The following is a 26,718-nucleotide window of genomic DNA, read 5'->3' as shown; positions in this document are numbered from 1 at the left end:
CTCTGAGAAAATACTTGCCTGGGGTTGAGATGGAATCATACTTGTCCACAGTTTTACTGCTTTATGACCTAGCAGGAAGAATCAGGATAAGAATATAGCTAGGGGCTAGCCTACAAGAGGTACTTTCCCTTTCAGCCTTCTTCAGCTAGAAGCTGAGAGACGTAGGTAAACGCTGAAGCTTCTTTTTCTTTCCGGTAATCTCCACTTGGCATTTTCAGGGTTTGTTAACAGAGTAGAACGGAACCACACTGAGGCTCTCAGTGCCAAGGAGATGGGAAATAGTAATGTAGGAGAGGACCAGCTGGGATCAGAGGGTGGATCCTTTTCTGCTCAGACTGGCTTGGGAAGCAATGCCTCTCTTTATTTTGTGCAGTTCTTGATTTCCTTCCTTTCTCTAACTTGTGACAATAAGTATTCTAAAATTTTTGATGGCCTCTGTTATGGGTTGAATTGTGTCCCTCCCCAAAAAGACATATTTAAGTCCAAACTCCCAGTACTTCAGAATGTGATCTTACTTTGAAATAGGGTCCTTTCAGAGATAGTCAAGTTAAAATGAGGTCATTTAAGTGGGCTCTAATCCAATATGACTGGTGTCATAATAAAAAGGATAAATTTGAACACAGTGACAGACTCACTCAGAGAGAAGAAAATGTGAAGGCACACAGGAAAAAGAAAGTCATGCGACTGGAGTGATGGCACCTACAAGCCAAGGGACACCAAGGGCTGCTGGCAAACACCAGATGCTAGAAGAGGCAAGGAAGAATTCTTCCCTCAAACCATGAGAGAGAACACAGCTCTGCCAACACCTCGATTTCTGACTTCTAGCCTCCAGAGCCATGAGACAACACATTTGTTGCTTTAAGCCATCCAATTTTTGGTACTTTGTTATGGCGGCCCACTAATACAGCCTCAAAAGCAGACTGGTAATGATTAAACAAGTCAGATTTTACTCCAGCCTCAGTGAATCACTGCCACTAGCCAAGGAGATTACAGTCTAGGTCAGTGGTTCACCAGTAGGGTGGGTGGAAAACAGTGGTGATGGAAGCAAATCATAAATCTTGGGGAGCTATTTCACAATAAACATGCCCAAGCTCCATCCTGAACCTGATGATTCAGAATATGAGTGTGGGATAGCGAACATGTATTTTAAACAAGCTCCTCAAGTGATATCACTGACTTGCTCTGATTTTGTACCACCCCCCAACTGAGTAATCCTAAGCTTAAATAAAAGGATAAAACTTCAGGTGTTTCCCAAATTGATCTGTAGACTCAATGTAATCAAAATCTCAGCAGGTTTTTCTTTTTTCCCCAAGTAAAAATTTACAAGCTGATCCTAAAATCTATATGGAAATGCACAAGGTCAAGAATAGCCAAGGCAATCTTGAAGAAGTATCATAAAGTTGGAGGACTTACACTACAAGATATGAAGACGTATAAAGCTATAGCTATTAAGACAGTATAGAATTGACACAAGACTAGACGGATGGATGACTGGAACAGAAGAGAGAGCCCAGAAATAAATCCATTCATATGTCACTTGATTTATGACTTATGTGACACTGAACTTCAGTGGGGGAAAGGATGGTCTTTTCAATAAAGTGCTGGGTCAATTATGTATCCATATGAAGAAAATAGAATCTTGACTCTAAATTCACATCCTAAAAAAAGTCAAATTCAGATACACTACAGATCTAAATATGAAATGAAAAACAATAAAGTTCTCAGAAAAAAAATATAGGAGAATATCGTCATTATTTTGGGAAAGGCAAAGTTTTCTTAAACAGGACACAAAAAAGCACTAACTATAAAAGAAAAAAATGATAAACCAGACTTTATAAAAACAAAGAACTTCCATTCATGAAAAAGTAGGAAACAGAAGATATTTATGATACATATATCTGACAAAGGACTCTTAACCATACTATATAAAGAACTCCTAACAAATCAGTAAGAAGAAAACATACAACCCAGTCCAAAAATAGGTAAAAGATTTGAACATGTACTTATAAAATGAGATTTCCAAATGTCCAATAAGTACATGAAAAGATGCTTAATTTCATGACTTATCATGGAAATGCAAACTAACACCACAATGAGATACCACTACACACCAACCAGAAAGGCTAAAATGAAAAAGACATAAGGTCAAGTGTTGACAAGGATGCAGAGCAACCAGGATTCTAATTGGAAGTAGGAGTATAAATTGGTTCAGATACTTTGGGAAACTGGCAACATCTATTAAAGCTGATCATATACCTACCTTATGATCTAGGAATTCCATTCCTAAGTATACACAGAATAGAAATATATTTATATTTATATAATAGAAATACACAGAAAAGAATATATTTCCCCAAAAGATGTGTACAAAAATTTTCACGGAGGGACTTCCCTGGTGGCGCAGTGGTTAAGAATCTGCCTGCTAATGCAGGGGACACGGGTTCGAGCCCTGGTCCGGGAAGATCCCACATGCTGCAGAGCAACTAAGCCCGTGTGCCACAACTACTGAGCCTGCGCTCTAGAGCCTGTGAGGCATAACTACTGAAGCCCGCGGGCCTAGAGCCCGTGCTCCGCAGCCAGAGGAGCCACTGCAATGAGAAGCCCGTGCAACGCAATGAAGAGTACCCCCTGCTCCCTGCAACTAGAGAAAGCCCATGCGCAGCAATGAAGACCCAATGCAGCCAAAAGTAAATAATAATAATAAAAAATTTTTTCTCACAGCGACATTTTTCATAACAGCCCCAAACTAAAAACAACCCAAATGTCCATCAACAACTGAAAGTAAGTAGTGTTATATTCACATTATATTCATGAAATACTGTAAAATAATGAGAATAAACAAAGTACAACTACATGCAACAACACGGATGAATTTCACTGGCCTAATGTTGAATAGCTACAAGGGTATACAAACACATAAGCAAGTACATACACTATTTATGTTCAAAATGTGTACCACCACGCTTGAAAATTCAAGGACCTGTATGCCTATGATTTGTGCACATACTTATATTTATATTATTGTTCAATAAGACCTATTAACGAAAAACAAAAAGAGAAACTTCGGGTTTGTGACTCCTGTAGATCAGTGCCAGGAGCAGCTGAAATGCAGACTAGTTCTATACTTTAGGCAGTCTGTGCAACCTCCAGGGTGGCAGACCAGTCTAATATCTAATGCAACAGCATCTGGGGGTGGCGGGGGGGCGTTCCTACTTTCTTCATCCATTCTTTCTCCATATTGATACTCAATTCTGGGAGATTTTTAAAATATAACAATTCTAAGGAGCAGGGTAAAAACTAAAAAGCAGAGGGGAGATTGCTTAATGGGAAGATGCACTGTATTTCAAGTGTACTGAATGATATGGGAAATTTTTCAAAAGATGGGAATAATCAGAGTCAAATAAGAAGAAAGCAGGTTGTTCATTAAATTAGTTAAGGGTTAAAAGTTTCATTTGATTATGAGTTCAATGGGGGTAGAAAATTATTTGATAGCAGTGTTTCAGGCTTTTTTTAGACATCCTAAAAAGAAAATAGAGGACAATTTGTGGGAGGGGAGCTACTCAATTTCTCCCCGCAGCTTTTTTGTCATAGACCTTGTTGCTATGGAGAAGGCCATGAAGGCAGCAACTAAGGGAAATAAAGGCTCTGGCAGGAGTAAGCATAGGGACAGCGGTTTAAACAAAAATTCCTTATGTAATTAGCAAGTAGCAGGGCCTATAAATCACCCACTTTCCATTTTTTCCTAACCCCTAACCCTCTAAAAGTACATGGGCCTGGTTTGCCACTATAATTTAACTCAAATACAGAGAAGCCTAAATGGGCCTAACAAAGCCTAAGGCTGGCAGACAAAACACATGGCCATTTAGCACTGCTGCCTCATGCCAGGGGGAATCAGCTACCTACCCATCCTATCCTGGGGAAATTATCTCCAGCTGCCTAAATTATAAAGTTGATGCCCTCTGATTTCTTTGTTCTGTAAAGCCTAAGGGAGATGGGATAATGAAGTAGCAGAAGAGGTAGAGAACAGCCTCTCGTTTCACAGAATAGTCAGAGACACAGAGGGGGTGTGGAGAGAGAGAAAGAGAAAGAGAAAGAGAGAGAGAGAAAGAGAGAGAGAGAGAGCGCGAGAGAGAAAATCTCACTGGTATCAAGAGGCAGCAGCAGCGACCTGCAAGCAAAGCTCTGCCTGTGACTCCTGCTGTGGGAGAAAAAGGCTAGTTGCCAAGTTTGTTAACAGCATCTGCCCATCATTGTTATAGCAGCTTTACCCATCAGGGCAGGGCCAGGACCTGTTTTCTTTTTTTAATAAATAAATTTATTTATGGCTGCGTTGGGTCTTGGTTGCTGTGCGCGGGCTTTCTCTAGTTGTGGCGAGCGGAGGCTACTCTTCTTTGCAGCGCGCAGGCTTCTCATTGCGGTGGCTTCTCTTGTGGAGCATGGGCTCTAGGTGCGCGAGCTTCAGTAGTTGTGGCACGCAGGCTCAGCAGTTGTGGCTCGCGGGCTCTAGGGCACAGGCTCAGTAGTTGTGGTGCACGGGCTTAGTTGCTCCACCGCATGTGGGATTTTCCCGGACCAGGGCTCGAACCCGTGTCCCCTGCATTGGCAGGTGGATTCTTAACCACTGTGCCACCGGGGAAGCCCCAGGACCTGTTCTTAGCAGTGTAAGCACTGAAATGGGAGGGTATACAACATCTTCCAGCAGATCTCGCCACAACCAATGATTAACAAAGACAGTTCCCTCTTCTGTCCCACACAAATGATCACAGAATCACAAATATCAGAGCTGGAAGGACCACAGAGATATGCAGTCCAATCTCCTCATTTTACAAATGAGCAAACTAAATATCAGACCAGTTAAATACCCTTATCGACAGGTCAAGGAAACTCGAAGGTCTCTAATGGAGCCTTTTCCCCTTGGAATCATGTGCCAAAGCTCAATCAGCCGGGGCTAGTGACTAGATCCAGTTTATACCAGAACTATATTTACTGCCTAGGTATCACTTCTGGGGTTCATACATAAGTATCAGGAACTAAATTATTTGTTAGAGGATGGCATTAATAACAACATAGGTCTGTCTTTGAGCCCATCTGAGAGGGTTTTGTTACTGAAATACCAAAAGAATCTCATTTGAAACATCCCTTACCTATCTGGCAAGCCTGCAGCCTGGCCAACTTAACTGCCGGACAGTCCTTTGCTGGCAGGCAGGGAGGAGGTGGGTAAGAGTGCACAGAAGAATCTCTTAGTTTATTTTGCAATTTGCAAAATGAAACTCAAAAAAGGCTGTAACTGAAATTTTTCTTTAGGGCTTCGGGATTTAAATCTATGACAGTGGACAGGTAACGTAATCCACAGGGGTGTTCAGACACATAACTGCCCTAAAGCACCCCCTGGGAGTAAACTGCTAGGTGGAAAGAATGTGTTGGCTGTTGTTCTGTGTAGAGGAGGGGCTAGGAGAAAGTAAGTGTTGATTTCCCCAATGTTTCCTTTGTGTGGCTGCCGTTGCCATGTGGTGGTCTGTTGCTATGAGATTTGTGGTGCCAGACAATGGCTGCTGGCTCTCTATGACTGTGCTATTAGGTTGAGCTGTTTCTGCAGGAGTCAGACTAGTAAGCAATTGGCTACGCAGTGGAGAAACCCTGGTCACTGTGCACCATCCCTCTCCAGGTAAGTGCTGCCTGAGGCAAGACTGAAGGTGAAGGAGTGTTAATTATAGCCAAGGAAAAAGAAAAATCAGTAGCTGAGAACCATCTTAGCTTTCCAGTACAAATACCTAAAATTAGATATTTCATAGTTCACACAAGTACTTTCCTACATCAGAACCACACAGAATAAACCAAGGGTAACTATCAAGGTTACCATTTCCATGAAAGATTAATGGATAGCCTCTTCCTGTTAGTGAGAAGGACAAAGACACCCACAGTCGGGATCTGTAATCAGATGAGGATGAAGAACCGCTGAGGCAGGTTCTCGCGGAGCTACCACAGGCTAACTAACTTCCTGCTAAGCAAAACCACTGCCCATTATTCCGATAATGAGAAAACTTTGTCCCACAGACCAAAGTACAGGGCTCAACCACAGAGTCTGAAGCAGGGCCAACTGTTCTGCTAGGTAACAGGGGCCAGACCAGAGTACACAGAAGTCACCCTGGCTCTGTGTAGATGTCAGCTATTTACCACCCTCATCCTTCTCCCATAGATTACTCTTTCCATCTCAGAGCAAATATACACTTTTAGAGTATATGTAATTTCAATGCCACCTAGCCCCTATGATATTCAATATGGTAAACCACTAGCTATATATGAATATTTAAAATTCAGTCCCTCAGTTCCACGTGCCACATTTCAGGCGCTCAATATCATGTGTCACTAGACTATCATTTTGGAGAGTATATTTCCACCACAAAACGTTCTACTGGACAGGACAGATCTAACCCAAGCCCCCATAAATTAGAAATCTAAGGCCAGGAGAAGTTCAGAGACTTATCCAAGATCACATGGGTAGCTAAATGCACAATCTGTTCTGGAATTCAACTCTCCAGACTCTAGTTCAGAGATATTTGTTCTGTACTACTATGGCTTTAGGGCACTATTATTCCTTAAAACAATTCATCTCAAACAGCTGCAGACACTCCTAGTTGTTGGACTAAAAATGTATACCCTGATGTGGAGATGGGGACGCATAGCCTTTCCATGTTTTTTTGTGCACATATATGACAAAACCTTTACCAAGTGCAAAAACTGAAAACTTTCTCCTCCTCACCAAATCATTAAGCTAGAATTCAGCTGTGGAGGATAAGGCCAAGCTTATCACAGAGCTTTTCATACCCTCTGGAATACAACGTAGTTGCACTCATTTCAGCTTCAAAAATGTGGTCTTATAGCACTACAACTTCTGTCTTTCTAATATTTTGGTAAAGAAGACCGGAGAAGAAGAATTTTAGAGATGTTGTAAGAGGGATTTCTACATGGAGTGGGATGGTGAACCTAGATAAATGATTATCAAAGCTTATTTTTTTTTAACAGCAGAATCCTCTTCAAATATAGTTTTACAAAGGAGCTTAACATATAAATCACCCAAAAGTAGAACTGCTCTGGGTTGCATCTGGTTGGGTAGCAGAGATGCAGGCTTCAGTAGCTGTGGCACATGGGCTCAGTAGTTGTGGCTTGTGGGCTCTAGAGCTCAGGCTCAGTAGTTGTGGTGCACGGGCTTAGTTGCTCCATGGCATGCGGGACCTTCCCGGACCAGGGCTCGAACCCGTGTCGCCTGCACTGGCAGGCGGATTCTTAACCACTGCACCACCAGGGAAGCTCTGAAACGATTCACTTTCAAGATGCCATAGTCAACTAGTATTGGATCCACGCTGACTCCAAGATTTAAGCCATAGATTCTATTAACTTAAAAGCTGGATATGTCCTTATTGGTCATCTAGTTCAACTATACTTAAGAGATGAGGTAACTACAGTCCAAAAAAGTTAAGGAATTTGCCCCAGGTCACACAACAATAGTGGCAGAGATATAGAGGTCTCCTGATTTTCACTCTAGGGCTCTTTCCACTATACCACAAATTCTGTCTAGAAAGCACATTTGCTGAAGTAAAATATATCACTAGTGATGGCCTTCGACTTAGTGCTGTAGTCTAGAAAGGAGAACCTGTAGCATTTCCTGGAATTCTTATCTAATAAGTCAGCTTTGCCTTGCTTTAAAATGCCGTGGAAGCCAGTAAGCAATTTTGCCTCAACAAAAGTATGTGTTTCCAGGACCATGGGTAAGATCTGTGAACCAGAAATAGACTTGGAACCTGTTATTTTGATTTGAAGTGAGGTGGGACAAAGTGAAATCAGGGGAATCAGACCTCTGCATAAATGCTAAGAATACGTCTTAAAAAAGCCAAGGAAGACACTCCAGGTTATACTTGGGTCTTCTTAATAGTCCTAAGGTTGAGCCTAGTTAAGGAGGATCTTTGTAGTGCTGGCTGAATCACAAACAGCCTAAAAAGGAGATGGGATCTGCAGGACTTTCAAAATGCCTCCAAGGCAAGGTTTACAGTGAGAGATAGGAAAGAAAGCAACAATGCAGGACAGGTAAGCAAAGAAATCAGGAAGAATTGAGGTCATGACCCCTACACCTGTTCTCAGCAAGGTGGCTCAGTTCTGTAGGAACCGCAGGATCCTCCATTCCCCTCAGAGGCCAAGCATTCATAGCTTCTCTCTAAGCCGTAAGGGTTTTTCAGTTTGAAGACAGTAGTTTGCCAGGCAAAGAGACAAGAAAGTATAAGAAGTTGGGGTAGCAGACAAAAAAACCTAGAAGGCTGGAAGGATTTTTTAAAAAAGTATCTGTATATAGTTCTTATCATTAACTTGAAAACTGACTCAGTACACTAGATCTTATAGATCTGCAGAGGATGATCTTTGCAGGAAATCTCTGTTTAAAGATGAAAAGGAATGTGAACAGTTCTGATCCTAATTCAGACCTTTGCCCACAGACAGTTCAGGTGAAGGCCCTCTGGGACGGCCAGAAAGCAGAGTATATCACTGCAGAACAGTTCTCTTTCCCTTGGGATGAAAGAAAAAGAAAAGAGAGGTAATAAGCCCTGAAATACAACATGATAAGTGGGAGAAAATACGGTATTAAACGTAGAGGACTAACATCTTACAGGTTTAAGTAAGTTAGAGTGATCTTAAACTTGGTGAAAGTAATGTTTATTCTGAGTTTCAGAGAAGGTATAGAATTCTGGAAAGTATCTGATTTTATAGTATCTATTAGTTATATATTAACATAGACCCAGAAATGACAATGAGATGGTGTAAGCATCCATTCATTCAAATAAATATTTGTGAGGGCCTACTATAGATGCCAACCATTCAGTACTGGGGATATAATGGTGAGCAAAACACAGTCTCTGAGCTCATAGAACTTTTGGAACAGTGGAAGAGATAGACATTAACAGAAAAATACAATTATATACACAATTGCAAATTGGGATAAGTGCTGTGAAATAAAGTACACGGTGCATTGAAAGTGTGTAACAGGGGAACTTGGTGATAGGCCGCCAGTGACAACCAGAGAGTCTTTCAGAGCAAACGATTAAAAAAAAAAAAAAAAAAAAAATCTGTGCTATCATCCCCCTGGCAGGGAGGGAGAACAGGAATCCTCAGATAAAAAGGTAACCATTGTTCTCGGGAGAGTGAAAGGGTTATTAGCCTCACTCTCAGAGTTTTTATCAGGTTCACATACATAAAAAGCATACTGCCCTTGGAGAGAGTCACTACCATAAAGATGGGAAGAATACAGTAAATTGGCAGAAAATTGATGTTTTCTATCTTCAATATATTGAAGCAAGAGGCCCTGAAGTTTGCTTGCTGGCACAGAGCTGTGATCTGGATATGTTTGTCATTCCAACAGACTCTGGCTGTTTAGATATTTGGCCATAGGCAGATGACATTTTTAAAATCAGAGACAGCCACTTGTGATTTCCAGATTGTATATTGTATACACACATACAGAGTCAACCTCTAGGTCAACCTGTCTCTTCACTGCCTCTGCATCAGTTTCTAACACAACAGGATTATTTTCTTTTTCTTTTTGCATTATGGTCTCAGGCACACAATAAAACCTTATCAGCAACGTTATTCTGAAGGCTGAAACTTTACTATATTGCTAACAACGAGAGAGCCAAGAACACAGAGTTCTTAACCTGTATCACCCTGTATCACATCAGCACCTACTGCATGGAAAACCTTAAATAAATACTGGATCACAGCAAAATATTCAGAGAGGCAGACTGGTTTTTATTGAAATGACTAGAATGAAATGCCTGAATTTCCACAGGCAGGCTGATAAGATTGCTTACGATCATCAGAGATAATTAGCTGTGCTCCTCTGGGCCTCTAAACTCCTCAGAGTGGGGATGCTTTGAAAGCCTGGTTACTAATGCAGAGACATGATGCGACTCTGAGGGCCAGCCTCTCTAACCACACATTCTTTCACAAGGACTTGGATTCTTTATAAAAAGAAGGTATACTGAAATCAAATCGCCGCAGATGGTACCAAGGGATCTGAAATACCTGGTTAAGTCCCTTTGCACCCCTAATTTTTCAGGTTTACAAACTTTCAAAGCAGAAGAGATTCTGTTCTCAGGGGCAAGTAGAACATACAAGAAGTCTGGATGGTAGCCTTGGGCAGCAGCACCCTACAGTGAGCCAACTGCTGAGTGGATGCCTGAAAACAAGACCATGTAAACAGCTCCCTGTTGCCTAGGCCTATAAAATCTGTACTAAGTGACAGATGTGTAAAGTGGCGTGGGTGGCCGGGCAAGGAGGCAACCAGTGGGAAGGAGCTGGCTGCACTTCCAGGTGCTAAAAAAGGCAAGAGTTGCATATCCAATGAGCCAACACTAAGTCAACTTAGGGGTGACTGTTTTCCATTTCCTTGACTCCCACGGCTGCCCTTTTATTACTTTTTCTCTTCAAGCCTGACCCAAAAGTTCATTTATATTCATATTCTCCCATATAAAATGAAAGGGAAATGGAGAGTATAGACACAGTTTGAATTACTGCATGGCCAGCACCTATCAAATGACTGCTTAAGTACCACGGCTGACACCGTTGAATAGCTATGAAGGGGAGATAATTAATTTAAAAAACTGGCAATCTCTAGAAGCTAGGCAATTTTACAGACAAGTCTGCTGTAATCCTCTGGGTAGGTATCACCAGCAAACTATGGTCACTTGAGACTCCTAATAAATACTAGGTATTATTTATAACAATAAGCCCCCTGTTGACAGAAGCAGGTCAAGAAGGGATGGAAAAGCCACACATAGCACTTACCATCTTCTGTTTCCTGCCACACGATGCCCTCAAGGTTGACGCTTGTCCCAGGTTCGCAGGGGCCCAGGCACTCGGGCTCTGTGGCCAGAGCCACATCACATGTGTTGACCCCAACTGATCGGGTACGAACCATGATCTGCTCACAGGGGGATGCGATGTCATTATTGACCACTGGCACCAAAAGGTGCAGTGGCAGCACTGCTGGTGTGGAGACAGGGGACTCCATCTGTGGGGGAAGAGAAAGTAGTAGCTGAGTTACAAGGAGGATATTTATAGGAAATAACTTCTCTGTATTTAATCTAGTCCTACATCCTTTCCTGCCAGAGTGCAGAGGGCTTTAAATATAAGACTTTGGTCCTCACTTCCAAGTTTTAGCTCATGACACCATTACAAATCTAAGTGGTTTAGATGAGTGCACCCTGGACTAGGAGAAGCTCTATTTCTTATTAACAACCCTCCTCATAAACTGTGCTTGGCTAAAAGTGTATTAAAAAACTTGTCTCATTTAAAAATCTCTAGTGAAAGAGAATCAGGGCCAGACTTCAACAGCAAGGGAGCACACAGATTGATGAGAAAGAAAAGGCTCAGCTTCTGAGGCATGTTCTATTGCTACCACTTTGCTTCCCTCCCATCTATCATTCAACAAATAATACATTAATCAGGTATAAAATCCAAGAATACAGGTGGGATTAAAGAAAGGGAGAAATATCCAGATCCTAGGAATGCCACTTCAGGAAGACTAGAGCTTTAATCCATCTTTGGGTAGAAGGAAATCTACTTAAAAGTTACAGGAGGGCTGGGAGCAACCTGTCGGGGGTTTCTAACCCACAGAGATTATAACAGCGATTGGTTAATGAGAATGGCCTTTCGGAGTGTGAATCTGACATCAAGTGTACATGTAAGAAACAGGAGGTACTGTTACTATCCAGAAACCAATCTATAGCAGTCTATCGTCAAACACAAGAATCAGCAATCTACCTCAAAAACTAGACCCTCCCACAAGAATGCCATTACTTAGACGCCAAGAAGAAAGCAACGCATCTAGAGTTAAAAGAAAAATTGTAATAAAAAGCAATAATCCCTTAATTCTTTAAACCCTAGCATTTATCAGGTTGACAAAGTACCAACCCTGAGTCAATACTGCCTACACCCTAACTAAACAGTGTCTGGAATATGCAAAGGCAGTCAATACACAAACTGACTGATCTTCCCTAAAGATTAAGTATGATACCAATCAGAAGACCTAGAAAATAAGAGTCAAGGATTGGGACCCTCTTTCCCTTGTGAAAGACCAGGTTGAACGTACTCCTTCAACAGACCCACGCTAAAAGCAAGGCACACACGCACCCATAATCCAAGCTGCTGGACAGCTCTGCAACAGAACTCTGGTTCTGAAATAGTTTACTGCATGACCACCACTCTATCTATAATCCATCTCCCTCCTTTTAAACACATACATGTGCGTGCGCGCGCGCACACACACACACACACACACACCCCTACACCTTCCTGGCCTCGAACACTACTACCCTGGAAGCTGAGATCTGGCTACTGCACCCATTCTCTTCAGGGAGCTCTCTGACTTCTTGGCTTACAAGTCAAGTGATGGTATTTGCAGACCGTCACTATCAGAGTTCACAGAATGCTAGAACACTGATTCTGATCAATTCTGGTCCCTAAAAAGCTGCCTAAACCTTATCCTTATCTGTTTGTTGTTACACACATCCACCCTGTACTTCTCTAACTCCACCCTTTTCATAAAATGGAAGTGGAAGCCTGTCTAATGAATCTTCTGCATAATGGCAAATGCCAAAAGGCATTTTTGGTCTTTTGTACTCTTGAAAATCAGGCATTTATAATCCAATTTGGCAAACTTCTTGGGATGTGGTAGATGCCTGAAAAACCCTTTAAAATTTCTAAGCACAGATATGAAGGTGAAAACAACAGAAAAAAAAAACTGGATTTCCTACTTCTCCTATGTAGTGCTGGACTCTGGCTCTATCATTAAGCCCTCTCAGGAATGCTGTAAGAAGGTGGTTCATTAACTCTTTGGAAAGGAAGTTTCCTGGAGATTTTACCTGTGAGAGTTACTAGAAAGGGGAAGTCAGAGACAGAGTACACAGACCATCTTTACTCTTAGCCTCACCTCTGTTTCTTGGTTCTTTCTCTTGGAGAAGAACTAAGACAGAAGCAACTTCACAGTTAGTATGTGCATTTCCTTTGCTTAAGAGTTTGTTCTCTTTTCTACACCTTTCTTCTACTAGCAAGAGAAATTCCTGCCAAGTCCTCTTTCTTGGACAAAGAAATTGGCCTGAACCTTTTAGGTCACTCCTGTGAACTTTCTGATTGCCTCGCTTGAGCAAGTCCTATTGCCAACCTGTCCCATCGTTGAGGCAGCAATCCTAATCAGAGAAGGCGGTAAGTCCCCAGGGAGTCACCTACACACTCTGCCATCAAAGACAGCTCTTTTCTGTAAGTGGTTTCATTTCCTGTTAGGTTATTCAGTGCTGCTGGGAGGCCAGGGAAAAGATAAGCTACTAACATCTAGACAAAGCTAAGCTCCCAATTCTATACTAGCAGACCCAGAAAACAACATCTAAGATATAAGTACAAAACACCTCTGTTGCATTCAAGCAGCTTGCCAAATTAAACCCCGCGGCAAAACATCTGAAGAGAAGAAACTTAGCTGAACTGATCACTAAGAATAACAGAACTAATACACACGAGGAGCTGATTAATGTGTGTATGCATCAAACCACACTTACTGATCAGAGTTAAGTTACTAAGTAGAGTTCAGGATCTCTGTTTGTGTGAGGATGACTTTATTTAACTATCTGATCAGTTAAACGAGATTTCTGAGGGTGAGGAGAAGTGAGGAAATCCACCTATGGATGTGGAACTACTGTTCAGTTTCCTTCTACTTTGCAAAAGAAATCTAAGGAGCAGCACAATAATGTTTAATTACAGATCTAGCTCTGCTAATTACTGTTTGGTCACATTTATAATCTACATTAAGCCATAGTGCATAATAAACAGCTCTGTGATATTCATCTAATAACCTAGGTGGCTTTGTGGGATTTCAAATTCTACTATTCATCGGAACAAACATAGCTTCATTTAACACTCTCCAGGAGAGGATAAAAATAAAAAAAGGACTCGTTTTGCCATCTTTCCTGTATGCCTAGGATATAAGAGCAGGGACTGTCAAGAGACTGATGCCAGCAGGGAAAATAAGGAATAGAAATATGAAAAGTTAAGGTCATTAAATACCTTAACAACTATGACAATGAAAAAAGCTGGGCCAATTCTCAGATTCTGAAATGCTAAGAAGTGCCACCATGGCTCCTGGGGCTTCACTGACATGGGAAGGTAAACAACAAAACAAAGCAAAACCTGAAAAGAGACAGAGAATTTAAAGATGGAGATCTCTGAAGTTTCCCAATATTTCATGTCCTTTATTTTTTTAATGATACTTCTTTTCAATTCACCTTTAGATATTAGTCTAATAGCACTCCCACACTTGAGAGGCACTAATGGAGGGAAAAAATTTCAAGGTGGCAACATAATTTTAGGGGTAGAAAATGTAGCAAAGAAATATTTGGGACAGACTCTCCCCTTCACAAATATGAGTCTGATATCTTTACCTTCACAGTCAAAAGGCAGAAAAGGAGCTGGTTCGACTGATAACTGCGGTAGCTCTAAGAAACTCCCTTTTATTCAAGAGTGAAAGATTACTGGGGATCATGGTTGGATGAATGTTCATATTTATCAGGAAAGACTGTGCAGAAAGTAGAATGTCATCAAATATACTAAATACTATATTAATAAGAAGTTCTCTTTCTTCAATAATTCCAGAGATCCTTCAAGATTTTATAGTGACTCGGCATCAGCAACACTAACAGTAATATACGATCTTGATTGATGGACAAAATATAAGTACTCACCCTGATGTAGTATAGTAAACTTGATTTGCTCACAAAGTTTTTATTGTGGGTTATTAAAAAAAAAAAGGTAATTTAAAAAATCCCATTTATCAGTTTATTGTGTTATTTATATTTCTCTCAAATTAAAACACGGGCTAAAACCCTCAATTGTTTGAACTGCCTTCTGTCGATTGGCAATTTGAGACAAAATAAGTTCACTGTATTCTCTTTTAATAATTTAGGATTTTTTTTGCTTATTCTGAAAGATCTTTATTATGAGAGGCTGGAGGGTGGAAATCATGGAATAGCTGAAGATGGAGGCAGGAATCTGAATTCTTCCTCTCCATGAAGCTCTTGTCAGAAAGCAACAGAATATTCCGAGTAAATCCCCAAAGAGCTTAACATTTAACTACTAGTGAAGAAGGAAATCAGTCCCTTTTCAAACACTAAGTACCCTTCCAAGTGCCTCTCCAAGAAAAAAGGAAGGAAGGGAGGGAGGGAGGGAGGAAGGAAAGAAGGAGAGGGGAGAGGAGGGGAGAGGAGGGGAGAGGGGGAAAACGAGGCTTGCCGGTTTCCTGAGCTTCCAGATTTCACGTGGGCTGCTTTGAAGAAGAATTTGGTTGTAACTCTGGTTAATTTCCCAGACATTTTGTAGTAGAAGACAAGGAGGTAAAAGAGAAAAAGAAAGATGTGGTAGCTGGTACCACAGCCAAACATCAAACAGTTCTTAAAAGCTACATATTCTATTATTCAAAGAAGACTTACTTTAGCATTCAATTTTAACCAATCATCACCTGGTTAAGGTCAGCAGTGAAGGCTGTTCCAGTGTGTACTAGAAAATGCAAGTGCAGTGAACACATAATTTAAAGACTACAGATTAGCCATAGGGAGTTCTCCGAGATGATCCCTATAGTCTCAGGCTCAGACCCTAAAGACTCTTCTGGTAAAGAGAAGGAGATGGCAGATCAAACGATCCTAATATTCAAGCCTGTCTAAAACTCCCAATGTGTGGCACTGAGTAAATTATGCTGGAAATTGAACAAAGGAAAAAATCTCATAAGCAAAATCAATGCATAACATAAATCACATGGCAGTGTCCAATACTGTGCAAAGGTTTTTGCTGAATGAAGCATCTCTTTTGCTCTTCCAAATCTTCTCACTCTACAGTCTCCTGCTGCTTGAAATGCACCACATTTTCCTTCAGCAAAACTATTAACTTTGTAGCTGATGAGTAACCGTAGGGACCTAAGTACTACCTACCTCTGAAACTGACTACATTTTTTTTCACACAAGGTTGATGATCCCTCCTCCCATTCCTACATTCTTCCAAAGGAAGCACTAGAATTAGCTCTCAAGAATAAAGAATTTGAGAAAAATTTATTCTTTGGCTGCAACTACTTCCTCTCCTGAGCACGCTTCTTACCTCCTTTTACATACTCATTTCCTAAAAACATCACGGCTGGAACGTGTCTTCTCTACTCCATCCTCTTTCCCCTTAAGGAAAGTAAACACAACCGAAAGCTAAAGCCTTTCTCTGAATCATTCAGAATCACAGATGTCAAAAGAAAAGTCTCAACGTATCCTCTAACATGGATGACTAACTGTACTTAAGAACCTAATCATCATTTATATTGATGGTCCTATGAGAAAACACAAGCATTGTAATTGTGACATCACAAATCACATCTTGCTCTGCAGCAGCTTGGGAAGGAGAAATGGGAATGATTCTCCCTGCTTTAAGCCAGCTGTTCTTCACCTTCCAGGTCTTGGGAAACCTTTACAGATTTAAAAATTGAGAACCTTACACAGCTTTTATTTATGTAGGCTATATTTGTTGATATTTACTGTGTTAGAATTAAAACTGAAAGATTTTAGTATGTACTAATTAATTTAAAACAACTAACAGCTAACAATTTTGAAGTGACACAAGACACAGAGAACAGACTAGCAGTGGCCAGGGATAAGGGTTGGTGGGAGGAGGAAGGAAGGTGGGTGTAGTGAGGAAAGGGCAACACAGGGATCCCTGCAGTGACTGAACTGTATCTTGACCATGTGGTAGATACCCAGACTAGACATGTGATAACATTGAAAACGAAGACCCAACGCAGCCAAAAAATAAATAAATTTATTTTAAAGAAAAGAAAAAAAAAAAAAGAAAGCTGGTCTCACACAGATATGTATGTCCTTTTCAGATAATTGTGGATATTCTCCTTTGATGTGACCCCAAAATGCAAAGAGTAATAGTTCTTTTTATTTTTTAATATTTATTTTATTTACTTGGCTGCATGGGGTCTTAGTTGTGGCACGTGGGATCTTCGTTGTAGCATGTGGGATCTTTTAGTTGTGGCACACAGGATCTTTTACTTGCGGGATGTGGGATCTAGTTCCCTGACCAGGGATCTGCACTGGGAAGCACGGAGTCTTGGCCACTAGACCACTAGGGAAGTCCCAATGAGTGATAGTTCTTAAAGGTTATTGACAATGTGGAATCTGAAACTTTTTGTACTCTGTTAGATTACAATCCATTGGTCTAGCTTGCACTTGGAATGTTTCTTTAAGTGCATGATTTTTTTTTTTTTTAAACATCATGCATTAGTCAGTTGGAAATACTGGTTCACTGAGTTAGACAGCTCTTTCAAATGTTGACATAGTCCATTAATATTGAAAAGTGTTATTTGTTAATATTGTCTCTGAGCTTATCAGGAAAGTCTTTAAAATACTGGTAAGGTGTCAAACTCATAGGGGGGTAGATACAAATTTTCCAAAATTGTAATGTTAGCTTGAAAGCTCAAATATTATCATTAACAACAAATAACTGTCAGTTGTTGTCCTTGGAATAATAGGCTTGTTACCAACCAGGGTTCTTGGCCTTCTCTAATCAGTAGAAATTGATAAGATGCAAGACAAGGAATTCAGGCAAGGCTTCACTGGGGCTCCTGCTGCAGCAGGAGAGAGCAAAAACAAGTAGCAAGTTCCCTGGCTTGCTCACTGAGGCAGGGCCAGCTGGTTCTTTATATGGGGTAACGGTAGGGGTGGGTCCGGGGGTTGGGCCAGAGGGGTAGTTTAGGTGGTTTGTCCACCACTTTGGTGGTGTTGTGTGCAGGGGGCATGCACAATATCTTGCTTTTGCTCCTGGTACCCTGTTTTTTTGCTCTTGGCTCTTCAGAAGTGGCAGTTGAGTTTTTGGTCTTTTTGTATCTTGTTGTCCATAATTTGCCCCAACTGGGCATGCACGAAGCTATTTTTAGTCCCATATAGTTTCTTGGTATTTTGTTGCTGGAGGAGACAGGTGCAAGCACTGCAGCAAAGGGTCCCTGGTCCTAGCCTGTCTCAGGCTTATTTCATTCATTTTCAAGAAAATGTCTGCTAAATACCCAAGTCTGAATAACTATAATTTGTTAGTTGTTCTCTCAAGTAAAAATGGCATTTCATGAAAAAACTGGCTAGTTCAGCTTGCGACTCAATTGCACAAGCGCTGTTCCTGGAGACAAACAGGATGCAGAAGAAGTGCTTTATATGTACTTCCCATTTTGCTACGTAGAATATAAAATGACATGTACTCAAAGGTCAAGATTTAATAAGCTAATAATTGTTACTGCTTTATTAAAGATATTTTAAAGTGAAATTAGCTATATAAAAATGCTTACCTTTTACTGTGAGGGCACAGCAGTTAAGAATGTTATTACTAGTACAATTTGGAGCCACTGATTTGACTCCTGCCAAGATGTCAGCCATTTTACCTACCATTGCTTTTGCACCATCAGTGCAAATGTCAACAGAGTGAAAAAGGCAAGTAATGTCTTAGTATTATTATGAAAATAGTTTTGACGTGGCAGGACCTCTGAAAAGGTCTGAGAGATACTTAGGGGTCTGAGTGCTATATTTTGAGAATCAATCAAGTTTCATGTTCTGGGATTGGGTAAGTGATCAGCTTCTCCAGAAGCATATGCCATCTGATTCCTATACAAAACTGGGATTCTGGTAGCAAGGAAGTTGAGGGAGGCTGCCTGTTCAGTAGGCAAACAACAGTGTCTGCCACACAGTTTGGAAAGACAGTGAAGGAAAAAGAGACACAAAGGCAGGGAAAATTATTAGCAAGAGTGGAGTAGGTAAGACAGCTCCTAAGATCCAGACTAGGGATTTTTTAAGTAAGGGATGTTCATAAGTTAGGTATTAATAAACTTCAGCAATTGAGTAATGAGTATTTTAAAAATATGGGAGAATAAAGCACTCAGTTAATTGTTTCTAAAACGGACAAAAGAATGATGGTCATTAACTACTAATAAAATTGATCCTTACCCTTGTGGGCAGAGGGGGAATCACTCCTCTAGTGCCTATTTGTTCTCAAATTGCTAAGTATAAGACTTCTCTGAAATTGTAATTTAGTAGTTCAGAAATTAAACATGGCTTATCTAAAAGAAATTTTAAAATGGGTCCCTTAATTAACCAGAAGCCATCATTTCCTACAGAAGTCTTCCTTGTCTTTGCTACTTAAGCTAAAGGTATAGAGATAAAACTTCAAAGTGGTATGAAGGGTGTTGTACAGTCTGAGTTAACTCCTGATTATGGACACCTTAGCACTACTGAACCAAGTGGGAAATGGCCATCTGCTTAGATATGCTTCAATGCCCAAGTGTCTCCTAGGTGACTTTGTGTTCTATAATATAGGGTCACAGAATATCAACTGATTCTTTATAACTTCCACATAAGACCTACAGATTTGACAGGAAACAATGGGTGATTCCAATGAGAGGTCATTCTGTCTAAACAAAGCACCTTAAGCAGCAAAGCTACTTGGGTTCCTAGAGAGCATGTGCAAGACAAAATTATAAATTCGCATTATAGTGTGGAAAAACCTTCAAGATCATCTAACTAACCTAACCACTCAAGGGTGAAATCTCTTCTATAATAGGTAGTCATAAAACCCCTATTTGGGGACTTTCCTGGTGGCACAGTGGTTAAGACTCTGCGCTCCCAATGCAGGGGGCCAGGGTTCGATCCCTGGTCAGGGAACTAGATCCCACATGCATGCTGCAACTAAGAGTTCACATGTCACAACTAAGGAGCCCACCTGCCACAACTAAGACCCAGCACAACCAAATAAACAAATAAATAAATATTTAAAAAATAAATAAAAAATAAAAATAGGGCTTCCCTGGTGGCACGGTGGTTAAGAATCTGCCTGCTAGTGCAGGAGACACGGGTTTGAGCCCTGGTCCAGGAGGATCGCACATGCCGCGGAGCAACTAAGCATGTGCGCCACAACTACTGAGCCTGCGCTTACAGTCTGTGAGCCACAACAACTGAGCCCGCGTGCCACAACTACTGAAGTCCGTGCACCTGGAGGCCATGCTCTGCAACAAGAGAAGCCACGGCAATGAGAAGCCTGTGCACCACAATGAAGCGTAGTCCCCGCTCGCCACAAGTAGAGAAAAGCTTGCGCAAGCAACGAAGACCCGATGCAACCAAAAATAAATAAATAAATACCTAAGTTTTAAAAAAATAATAAAATAAAAATAAAACCCCTATCTGAACTTTATCCACCCCGCCCCAACCCTGTGGTGAGAAAATAACCCTTACTTTACTGGATGGCTTAAAAGATTAAATTCTTTAATGTATGTCAAGGGCCTAGCAATACGTCTACAGTATTCTGGCAATCTCAAATGGTAGCCATTATTAGTTATTCTAAGAGTCAAGTCACTCTTGAAAGCTCATACTGAATTTCATAGCCATTAAAACTCCCTAGATCTTTTCTACCCAAACTTTGAAAACATTCTCTTCCACCTCTGACCCCCACCCACCACCACCAGTTTCCTTTCCCAGAAGCAATCAACCCAAAGCATATGTATTTGCTTGTTTATATGTACCTTCCCTTCATTCTTTTTACACAAATGACAGTGTACTACATACGCTGTTCTGTACCTTATTTCTTCATGTAATAAAAATGGAGGTAACTGTTTTAAACTTTAAATGCTCATCATCCTAAAAGACAGACTGGATGAAATCTCAGCTCTGTAAAAACATCAGGGGTACCTATATTTCATACGGTCATTGTAGCAATTAACTGAATATGAAGTGCTTAGTGCATAGCGCCCAAGACACAGTAAAAGTTCAATAAATATTAGCCAATAACAATAATGATGATAATAATAGTAATAACAACAATATCTTACAATTTAATTCTATCTTTCAGTCTTTTATGACATTGTCAATCTCTATTCAGACATTCAGTACTTGAACTGTCCATCTACAGTGGTTCATTCCAGTATAGTTTTGACCTCATTATGTCTTCCCTTCTTCTGGTAGAGGAATTTCTCTTTCCTGTGGGAAATCCATTCCCCCAACTTCATTCCACTACAGGAGTGGGCCCAACTCTACTCAGACTGCATGGAATAGGTTCTCCACAGGCTACAGAGATTCTTTCTTCCCCTGGTCCCTTAAGCTGGAAGGACTAACTAAACCTGGAACTGCTAGTGGCCATTTTCCCTAACACTTGAGAAGGCTTGTCTAAGAAAAAAGCCAATTCAGGGGAAAGTAGAATAGAAATGAGCATAGATAGAACCCCAAAGACATTATTTGAGCCCCTGCCGGAAACTAATAAACTCCACTGGTGAGAACCTACAAATTCCTTGTTTGCTTAAACTAGCTTGAGCCAGGTTTCCATCACAACTGAAAAAGTCCTGACCACTATATATCACCCACAAATTTATATGCATACTTTCTATTTAGTCACAAGTTATAATGAAAATGTTGAACAGGACTGGATCAATGGCAGAGACTTGTGGTATACTAACCTAGCTAACATCTAGTGATCAATACTCTTTAAAGATAGCTCTTCAGCCAACTATAAAGTCACCCAACTGTATCACCATCCAGTCTACATTTCACTGACATGTCATCAAGAATATCATAAAAGGCTTTTTCAAATATCTTGAAGAAATCAAGGCACTCCAGTCTACCCACCCAAAAACTCTATTGGGAAGAGAGAGAAAGTTTAGAGTGTCATGTTTTAGAAATTAATTTGGTTTCTAATAAGCATTATTTTTCCGGATTCCTTTCTTCATTCAGAAACATTAAATACTATAATCTAAGCACTGTATTATGGCAAGTGATGAATCTTAATATGATCCCTGTCCCTAGGTCTGGGCAGGTAAACAAATGTGAACAAGTAATTAAAGAAATATCATAAAGGATGTAAAAGAAGTACAAAGGTGGCAAGATCACTTGTGTACACCTGGGAGAGAGGCAGCTGACGTTTCAGCTGAGTCTTAGAAGTAAGTTCAACAGGAAGATAAGGAAAATTAGGTTATTTTAGTCAGATGTAACAGCAAATACATGGCCTGAGAGGGAACCACAATAGTTTGGAGGGAATGGTCAAGTGGTGAGAGATTACATGTCATACTAAAGAAGGTCACTGTGGAGTTTTAAGCAGGAAAGTGATATGATCCAATAAGGTTTTTAAATGATAGAAGCAAACTTCAATTACTGCTTACTGTGTGTGTGTGTGTCAAGCACTTTTCAAAGCATTTCATATGTATTCCTCAAAATGACCCTCTGAGGTAATTAACATTGTATCTCCTTTTAAAGATGAATATACTAAAGCTATATGGGCTAGGTAAGTTGGCCAAGGTCATATAGCTACCAAGTGATAAAACTGGGATTCAAACTCAGGCAATTTGGCTCTAGAACCCATGCAATAATAAAGAAGTGAGAACCCAAACTGAATGGTGTCACAAGAAGTCAAGGGAAAATGAAGTTTCAAGAAGAAAATGGGCTGCCGTTGTGCAAGCTGAAATTGCAGGAAAGGGTAAGGCACAGAAGCTAAATTGCACTGGGTAAGGGAAAGCATCAAGAGGTGAAGGAAAGATAATCAGAAGTTATTGTGTGTCTACTGTGCCCCAGAGTTATCTTAGTAAATCTCCTACACTCCTATGAAGCAGATGATGCTTTGTTTGACAGAAAATAAACAAAGCCCCATGAAGGTTAATTGATTTGTCCATAATGACCAGTTACTAAGTGGCAGGGCCAGGATTTGAACCAAGGTATGCCTAACTCTAGAGCTTGTGCTCTTTTCCATTATACATGCTACTCCAAAAAACCTTCGGCATGACCAGGAAGAAGAGTGCAAGTACTTCACAAACTATCTGTTTAACATTTTGTTCTAGGACTTCGCTAAAGTTCAATGTTATGTTTGATGGTCTATAATTTTGAAAATTTGGACATTTGCCTGTCTGCAGTCTTATGGTTCTCTCCCATCTACCAGGATTCCCTAGACGAAAGGATCTCTGACTACATGTGCAAACTCTTTCAATATTTTCCAATGTGATTAATTTGGATTTAGACACTGAACTCTGTCAAAAATTGAGACGCTTTGTGAAAGAGGAAAGGAGGTGGTTGCTATTTAGAATTTGGTAAAGCAAACTCATCTTTTATAAAGAGAACAAAGGTTGTTCAAGAGTTTTTAATCTGTTTTTTAGATCTGAATTTGCACATTTGTTTTGGTAAATCCTTGGTTTCATACAATGATTTTTTTGCTTCAAGTGGCATCATAATATGGTTCTGATTTTCCAGTACAAATATCCTTTGAAGTGGAACTGAAACACCTATCATAAGGCAGTTAAGCCTTGCTAAACTATGTTTCACTTTTCAACAATTCCTTAGCTTAGCTCTTCTAATATAGACCAACAAAAGTGAAAATACCAAATAACAACACTATATGAAATTTAGAATTTTGTACAACATACTTAACATACAGGGCTCACAAAATCTCATAGAAATTGAGAAGGGCACTTCATCTTTCAAGGGCCAGTAAAGTTAAGCTTCCAAAATAGAGTAACTTAGAAAGGCATCAGAGCATTCAATATTGGAAAAAACTCTGGCCTTAAAAATCTCTCACCAAGGTAGAGCAGTAGGCAAACCCAACAATGTAAATAAGAGTTGCTGTATTCTAGGTAACAGATTTTTACAGCCTTCATTACTAAACATGGTCCTTATTGTAATACAAATCTATTCAACAGTGTAATAAAATGAAGAACTCTATAAGGCTCAGAGAAAACAGATATCCTGTATTTGTAGAGTCAACACAAAGTTTATATCCTAGCTTGCAAAACTTCATTTTATATTAGGAGACAACTGTTAAACAAATAATCATAACAGAGGTGAACAGAGGGCTGCAAGTACCCTGCCCAGGGAGTGACTGCCAAGAGGCAACAGGGAAGACTTCATAGTGGAGTGGACCTAAAGGAGTTCCCCAAGAAAAGAATAGAAAGCATACTCCATTTGCACAGCAAAGGAAACCGTACACAAAAGGAAAAGACAATCTACAGACTGGGGGAAAATATTTGCAAATGATGTGATGACAAGGGCTTAACTTCCAAAATATATAAATAGCTCATACAATTCAGAAACAAAAAAACCAAACCACCCAATCAAAATATGGGCAGAAGACCTAAACAAACATTTCTCCAAAGAAGACGCACAGATGGCCAATAGGCACATGAAAAGTTGCTCAAAATCGCTAATTATCAGAGAAATGCAAATCAAAACTACAAGGTACCACCCACACTGGTCAGAATGGCCATCATTAAAAAGTTTACAAATAACAAAGGCTGGACAGGGTGTGGAGAAAAGGGAACCCTCCTACACTGTTGGTGGGAATGTAAATTCGTGCAGCCACTATGGAGAACAGTATGGAGGTTCCTCAAAAAACTAAAAATAGAGTTGCCATATGATCCAGCAATCCCATTCCTGGGCATATATCCAGACAAAACTATAATTTGAAAAGATACATGCACTCCTATGTTCATAGAAGCACTACTTACAATAGCCAAGACTTGGAAACAACCTAAATGTCCATCAACAGATGAATGGATGAAGAAGATGTGGTACACATATACAATGAAATATTTCTTGCCCATAAAAAAAGAATGAAATAATGCCATTTGCAGTGTCATGGATGGACCTAGAGATTATCATACCAAGTGAAATAAGTCAGAAAAAGAAAGACAAATACCATATGATATCACTTACATGTGGAATCTAAAATATGACACAAATGAACTTATGTATGAAACAGAAACAGACTCACAGACATAGAGAACAGACTTGTGGTTGTCAAGGGGTTGGGGGGTGGGAGAGAGTTGAATTGGGGGGTTAGGACTAGCAGATACAAACTATTATATATAGAATGGATAAACAGCAAGATCTTATTGTACAGCAACAGACAACTATATTCAATATCCTGTAATAAGCCATAATAGAAAAGAATATGAAAAAGAATATATATCTATATATCTATATATCTATATATCTGAATCACTTTGCCACATACCAGAAACCAACACAACACTGTAAATCAACTATACTTCAATTTTAAAAAAATGAAAAGGAAAAAGAAAGCATACTCTAAGCAGAAGGAACAGCCTGTTCAAAGGTGCACAGGCATGAACCAACACAATTAGTATATTCAAAGAACCACAGGTCGTTTGGTTTGGTTGGAGGAAAGAGTAGTACAGGGAGAGTAAAATTTGGACTTAACTTTGCAGGTATTAAGAAACTTCTGAGGAATTAAAGCAAAGGAGTGATATCAGGTTTGTATAATTAAAAGTAAAATTAATGGAAGAGGGTAGACTAAAAGAGATTGAAAAGGAGGGCACCTAGCTAGATGCCTGTTGCAACAAACCCAGTAAGTAAGAAGTAGGAGAAGGCATCAAGAGACATTCAGGACATACAAGCAGTTTGACTTCACGACATATGAGACATGTAGGTAATCAGTACAGGAGTCGGGTATGACTAGAATTTCTAATTCAGATGGTTAGGAGATGATTCATTCCACAAATATTTAATAAGCACCTAATATATGCCGGGCACTATTCTAAGTGCAGATGATATGCAATGAACAAAACAGATCAAAATCCCAGTCTCTGGAGCTTAAATTCAAGTGGAATGGTATTCTATTAGTGAAAGAAAAAGAAAGAAAAAAGAGGAGGAACAGGTTTCAGTTTTGATTTGGGGAGACTGGAGAAAGAGGAGTGAGATTAGTTTTATATTGCTTTTACTTTGCTTAATTGCCAGCATTCCAGGAAAAGAAGACTGGAAGTGTGTTACAAGGAAGAGGTGGGTCATCAGTGCACAATCTGGAGGGGTCTTCTGAGTATTTTTTAAGGACTTCAGAATAATACATAAATACAAATAAAAACACAATATAATTTTTCACCTATCTGACTGGTAAAGATGAAACAGTTGAACGATATCCAATCTGGCAAGAATACGGAAAAAAAACAGACACTGTTACGCAGTATTAGTTGGTGGGAATATGAATTGGTAGAAACTCTGGAGAGGGCGATTTGGCAATAGGTATTAAGATGTAAAATGTACATGCTCTTTTGTCCAAAAATTCCACTTTTAGAATTTATATTAAGAAGATAAAAGGACAAGTGCACAAAAATGTATCGCGTACAGTTTGCTTCAGTATTAGTTTTTAATAGTCAAACAAAAACCCAGAAACAATCTGAATGTCCATTATAGCACAGATCTATAACTACCAACAAGTACAGAGATCCACAGCATATTTTTGAGTGAAAAAAAGTTTATAATACAGTATGTATTAAATTAGCCCATTAATGTTAAACTGATCTTTATGTAACTATATACAACTTTTTTTTTTTTTTGGCTGCACTGTGTGGCACGTGGGATGGAAGCTCAGAGTCTTAACCACTAGACCGCCAGGGAAGTCCCTATGTACAATTCTTATACAGTATGCAGATCAGAAGTGAGAAACAGAAGTTGAGATTTAGAAGGATGTTCTTGCAATCATCTTTGGGTAGTGAGACTCTGGATGATATTTAGTTTCTCTTTTATATTTTTCAGTATTTGATTTCTTCATTATATTGAGAACTTTTTTAAAATTTAGTTTTTAAAAAAGCTACTTTTAATGGAAAAGGGAGCGATGTTTACATATGTGAAGGTT

General features: G+C 39.9%; 1 protein-coding gene across 3 annotated transcripts in view; it reads right to left on the bottom strand.

The window, feature by feature from the left end:
• Positions 1-26,718, bottom strand: part of ZNF609 (zinc finger protein 609) — a 235,948-nt gene that overhangs the window by 52,576 nt on the left and 156,654 nt on the right. For all 3 annotated transcript variants that reach the window (XM_082849373.1, XM_082849372.1, XM_082849374.1), the window contains exon 3: positions 10,828-11,053. In XM_082849373.1, coding sequence (XP_082705499.1) covers positions 10,828-11,053 — 226 coding nt within the window. The remainder of the gene's footprint in view (positions 1-10,827; positions 11,054-26,718) is intronic.

Source organism: Leucopleurus acutus, assembly GCF_964270905.1.
Source record: "Leucopleurus acutus genome assembly, chromosome: 1".
Taxonomy (NCBI): domain Eukaryota; kingdom Metazoa; phylum Chordata; class Mammalia; order Artiodactyla; family Delphinidae; genus Leucopleurus; species Leucopleurus acutus.
The sequence above is the reverse complement of the archived record's forward strand: the minus strand, read 5'-3'. Positions and strand labels throughout refer to the sequence as shown.